We start from the raw sequence: 6000 nt of genomic DNA, 5'->3' as shown, positions 1-6000 counted from the left end.
TAGGAAGAATGTGATTAAATTAGAAAGGATGCAAAGGAGATTCATCAGGATGTTGCCTGGGCTGGAAATGTTCAGCTATGAAGAGAGGCTGGTTAGGCTGGGGTTGTCTTCCTTAGAGTAGAGAAGGCTGAGGGGGGACTTTGAACATAGAACGTGGAAAAACTACAGCACAAACAGGCCCTTTGGCCCACAAGTTGCGCCGATTATATCTCTACCTACTAGGCTTACCTATAAGAACATAAGAAACACGAGCAGGAGTAGGCCATCTAACCTTCGAGCCTGCCCCACCATTCAATAAGATCATGGCTGATCTGAACTGGATCAGTTCCACTCAATCTTACTAAGTCCCATGTACTCATCCAGAAGTCTCTTAAAAGACCCGATTGAATTTGCCTCCACCACCACTGACGGCAGCCGATTCCACTCACCCACCACCCTCTGAGTGAAAAACTTACCCCTGACATCTCCTCTGTACCTACTCCCCAGCTCCTTAAACCTGTGTCCTCTCGTAGCGACCATTTCAGCCCTTGGAAAAAGCCTCTGAGAATCCACTCGATCAATACCTCTCATCATCTTATACACCTCTATCAGGTCACCCTCATCCTTTGTCTCTCCAAGGAGAAAAGACCGAGTTTCCTCAACCTATCCTCATAACGCATGCCTCCCAATCCAGACAACATCCTTGTAAATCTCCTTTGCACCCTTCCTATGGCTTCCACATCCTTCCTGTAATGAGGCGACCAGAACTGAGCACAGTACTCCAAGTGGGGTCTGACCAGGGTCTTATACAGCTGCAGCATTATCTCCCGACTCCTAAACTCAATTCCTCGATTGATGAAGGCCACTACACCATATGCCTTCTTAACCACATCCTCTACCTGCGATTTGATTGAGGTGAACAAAATTATGAGGGTCACAGATATGGTAGATAGGAAGAAGAGGCATCAATAACCAGAGGCCATAGATTAAAAGTAAAGGAGCAGGAAATTTAAATGGTATTTGAGGAAAATCTTTTCACCCAAGGGTGGTACGAATCTGGAACTCACTGCCTGAGAGGGTGTGGGAGGCGCAAACCCTCACAACATTTAAGAAGCATTCAGATGAGTATCTGAAACACTTGCCCACAAGACCACAGGCCAGGTGCTGACAAATGGAATTAATATAGATCAGTGTTCAATGAGCTGCAGTGACCACCCCCTGGTCCACCACCCCCTGGTCCATCACCCCCTGGGCCGTTACCCCCTGGTCCATCACCCCCTGGGCCGTTACCCCCTGGGCCGTTACCCCCTGGGCCGTTACCCCCTGGTCCATCACCCCCTGGGCCGTTACCCCCTGGTCCATCACCCCCTGGGCCGTTACCCCCTGGTCCATCACCCCCTGGGCCGTTACCCCCTGGTCCATCACCCCCTGGGCCGTTACCCCCTGGTCCATCACCCCCTGGGCCGTTACCCCCTGGGCCGTTACCCCCTGGGCCGTCACCCCCTGGGCCGTCACCCCCTGGGCCGTTACCCCCTGGGCCATCACCCCCTGGGCCGTTACCCCCTGGTCCATCACCCCCTGGGCCGTTACCCCCTGGGCCATCACCCCCTGGGCCATCAGCCCCTCGGCCATCACCCCCTGGGCCATCACCCCCTGAGCTGCAGTGACCACCCCCCGGGTCACACTGTCTTCAGTGATTTGGTTTTGGGACAGACTGAGTCACTCCCTCAGGATTGAGGAGGTTGGGACTGGTTTGTGAACCCGTTGCAGCCATAACACACTCACACCAACGAAGCAGCAACTCCTCCTGGCCGCAGGGGGCGCTGACCCTGGTTCCCGGGGAAAGGCTGAAGACCCGCCCACCCTGCTCTGATTGGCTATTCACTCCAACAGTCGATTGGTCTGTTTTCCCCGTTGATTGGTGTTTGCCTCACTGATTGGTTACTCTGGAACGCTGCCAGTTTCTCTCTCTTCTATTGGTTAGTTTTGCTGTGGCTCAGCTGTTTTCTCTTTCTCATTGGCCAACCTGACTGCCTGTCAGCAGCTGGCACTCTGATTGGTTATTGTGACAACGGTGCTCTCTCTGATTGGCCAGCCAGACTGTCCCTCAGCTCCTCTCTCTTTCTGATTGGTCAATGGCAGCGGAGGGCGGGCTCTGCTTCAGAGCGGTTGGAGCGGGAACCGGAGCCGGGCCTTTGCTGTGGTTTCTCGGCCGGGGATGTGGGCGAGGCCGAGGCCCAGGCCGCAGGTGTGTGTGTCAGGCCCAAGCGGCTGCTGGTTGCTCGTCGGCATGTCGTGCCCCAGCTCTGGAGCCCCGGTGTCGGTATGAGCGGCTGAGCCTCTGTCCCATGGCCCAGGAGAAGATGGAGCTGGAGCTGTCGCTCCCCCCGGCTCCCAGCGACGGCGGCGGCCTCAGGAGGTCCAACAGCGCGCCCATGATCAACGGCCTGAGGTAGGCCCAGGGCCCGGGTCCTGCTGCTGTCGTTATGGAAACAGAGTAGCTCGGGTGCACAACAAGATCCCACTCCATTGCTGAGTCCAGGAGGACAATTGGAAAAGAGCGGGGGAGCTTCTCCCCTTTCCCCCAGACCAATGTCAATCCCTCAACCAGTTGCACTAACATTAATTATCACATCCCTGTTTGTTGGTTCTTTCTGTGCACAAATTGGCAGCTGCATTTCCCACATTAAACAGTGACTGCACCTCAAATAATTCAGTTGGTATGAAGTCAGGAGCGTCCAGGAGGGTTTCTTGAAACAATGTAAATAGGCCAACTGGGGAAGGAGCCATATTAGGCCTGGTATTGGGGAATGAGTCCGGCCAGGTGATCAAAGTTTCAGTAGGAGAGCATTTTGGGAACAGTGATCATAATTCCGTAAGTTTTAAGGTGCTTGTGGATAAGGACAAGAGTGGTCATCGGGCAAAGGTGTTAAATTGGGGGAAGACTAACTACAACAACATTAGGCAGGATCTGGAGAGGGTAGATTGGGAGAAGCTGTTTGAGGATAAATCAACATCTGACATATGGGAATCTTTCAAATATCAGTTGATTGAAATCCAGGACCGGCATGTACCTGTGAAGATGAAGGATAAGTGTGGCAAGTATTGGGAATCCTGGATACTGAGGGATATTATGAGCCTTGTCAAAAAGGAAAAGGAAGCATTTGTAAGGTCTAAAAGGCTTAGGACAGGTGAAGCTCTTGAGGAATATAAAGAACGTAGGAAGAAACTTAAGGAAGGAGTTAGGAGGTCTAAAAGGGGTCAGGAAAAGTCCTTAGCAAACAGGAGGATTAAGGAAAATCCTAAGGCATTTTGTAAGTATGTAAAGAGCAAGAAGGTAGCCAGGGAAAGGGTTGGTTCACTCAAGGATAGTGGAGGCAACTTATGCTTGGAACCAGAGAAAATGGTCGAAATACTAAATGAATACTTTTTGATATTCACCAAAGAGAAGGACTTGGTGGATAAGGATTCTGGGTCATGTCAATATCAAAAAGTAGGTGGTGTTGGGCATCTTAAAAAGCTTTAAGTAGATAAGTCCCCAGGGCCTGATGAGATCTACCCCAGAGGGAGGCAAGGGCAGAAATTGCTGGGGCCTTGACAGAAATCTTTGTATCATCATTGGCTACAGATGAAATTCCAGAAGACTGAATAATAGCCAGTGTTGTCCATTGTTTAAAAAGGTCCCAGGAATAATCCAGGAAATTATAGGCTGGTGATCTTTATGTCAGTGATAGGGAAATTATTGGAAAAGATTGGCAGGTCATGCTGCAGCTGTACAGAACCTTAGATAGGCCTCATTTGGAATATTGTGTACAATTCTGGTTGTCACACGACTGGAAAACTGTGGATACTTTGGAGAGGGTATAGAAGAGGTTTACCAGCATGTTGCCTGGTTTGGAGGGTGTTAGCTATGAGGAGAGGTTGGATAAACTTGGTTTGTTCTCACAATGGTGAGGGAGGTTGAGGGGCGACCTGATAGAGGTCCACAAGATTATGAGTGGCAAGGACAGAGTGGATAGTCAGATGCTCTCTCCTAGAGTAGAAGAGTCAGGCACTAGGGGGCATAGATTTAATGTGTATGGGGAAAAGTTTAGAGGAGATGTATGAGGCAGGTTTTTTACACAGGCGATGGTGAATGTCTGGAACATGCCATCCGGGGAGGTGGTGGGAGCTGGTATGATAGTGGCATTTAAGGGGCAACTCGACAATACATGGAATGGAAGGATATGGACTCTATAGGTGCACATGGTTTTAGTTTAGGCAGACATCATGATCGGTGCAGGCCTGGACAGCCGAAGGGCCTGTTCCTGTGCTATACCGTTCTTTGTTATTCTAGAGATTGTGAAATATGTTTCTTATTTTCTCGATCTGATAGTTAACTTTTGCTTTACGTAGAAACATAGAAAATAGAAGTAAGAGTAGGTCCTTTGGCCCTTCAAACCTGCTCCGCCATTCATTGTAATCATGGCTGATCATCAGATTCAATACCCTGATCCTGTCTTCCCCTCTGCTTTTGAACTTATCATGACCAACAGAAGGATAGGTAGTAAGCTAACTGACCGTGATCTTTGTGCAACTATCAATTACTCTAGTGGGGAGAACTCAGAACAAGGGAGGGCATTGCTTTCTTCGGTGTTCATTCCAGGGAGTTCACAGGCCAATGGAAATCTGAAACTCTTCCCTCAAAATGCTGGAGGTTAATTGAAAATTTCTAGCCTGTAATTTTTGTTTATTAAAGATATTAACTTGCTTCACATAACAGTAAGTAGAAACAAATGACAAGGTTAACTTCAAAGAGGGGGTTAAAGGAGGAACTAATTGGTGGAGAGGTTCAGGAAAAGAATTCCAAAGTATAGTGCCCTGATTGTTGAAGGCAAGGTGGCCAATGTTGAAGAAGCGTTTGGTATGCACAAGAGGCCAAAATTAGAGAGCACAAAAGTCTTGAAGTACTGTAGGTGTTGTCCAAATTGTGGAATTGTATCTAATGTTGGACATTATGTAAGTGCAAACTGGTTGGGTACAGCCAAAGGAACACACAGTTTGATATGATTCGCCATCCATTGAGACATACAGCCTATATACCCGGCATCATAACAGCACTGAAATTCTCATACCACATTACTCACTTGTGTGACAGACAAACATCTTCCCCCATGCAGTATAGATTGTTGTTCCTTTTACTATTCACATTCTAGCAAATTTTGTTCTGTTGCATGCAAGGCAAATAGCTTCAATAGCATGTCTTGTTTCAGCATTCTAGTTTCAATTAATTTTTAAGGTTTTAAAGGGCGGCATGATAGCCCAATGGTTAGCATTTCTGCCTCACAGCACCAGGGACCCAGGTTCGATTCCTGGCTTGGATCACTGTGTGGAGTTTGCATGTTCTCCTCGTGTCTGCAGGTTTCCTCCGGGTGCTCTGGTTTCCTCCTACAGTCTGAAAGATGTGCTGGTAGGGTGCATTGACCCGACAGGCGCCTGAGTGTGGTAACTAGGGGAATTTCACAGTAACTTCTGTAACTTCATTGCAATGTTAATGTAAGCCTTACTTGTGACAAATAAGTTTCTACTTTGTTCTATAGCCTGGTAGGTAGGGATATGATCGGCGCAACTTGTGGGCCGAAGGGCCTGTTTGTGCTTTAGTTTTTCAATGTTCTATGTACTTTATCATTATCATCACAAGTAGGTTTACATTATCACTGCAATGAAGTTACTGTGAAAATCCCCTAGTCGCCACACTCCAGTGCCTGTTCGGGTACACTGAGGGAGAACTTAGTAGGGCCAATGCTCCTAACGTCTTTCAGCATTTTCAAACTGCATCCTAATTCAATACTTTGTTCATTCATAAGAACATAAGAACATAAGAAATAGGAGCAGGAGTAGGCCATCTGGCCCTTCGAGCCTGCCCCGCCATTCAATAAGATCATGGCTGATCTGTCGTGGCTCAGTTCCACTTTCCCGCCCTCTCCCCATAACCCTTAATCCCCTCTCTTATCAAAAACCCATCAACCCGCTTCTTAAAAA

At 48.3% G+C, this 6000-nt stretch overlaps 1 protein-coding gene across 1 annotated transcript in view; it reads left to right on the top strand.

Moving 5' to 3' along the window:
• Positions 1-2131: 2131 nt before the first annotated feature.
• Positions 2132-6000, top strand: part of pabir2 (PABIR family member 2) — a 115599-nt gene continuing 111730 nt past the window's right edge. The window contains exon 1 of the mRNA XM_080187963.1: positions 2132-2431. Coding sequence (XP_080044089.1) covers positions 2328-2431 — 104 coding nt within the window. The 5' untranslated portion in view covers positions 2132-2327. The remainder of the gene's footprint in view (positions 2432-6000) is intronic.

This window comes from Carcharhinus amblyrhynchos, chromosome 4, assembly GCF_965287045.1.
Source record: "Carcharhinus amblyrhynchos chromosome 4, sCarAmb.v2.hapA, whole genome shotgun sequence".
Taxonomy (NCBI): domain Eukaryota; kingdom Metazoa; phylum Chordata; class Chondrichthyes; order Carcharhiniformes; family Carcharhinidae; genus Carcharhinus; species Carcharhinus amblyrhynchos.
The sequence above is the reverse complement of the archived record's forward strand: the minus strand, read 5'-3'. Positions and strand labels throughout refer to the sequence as shown.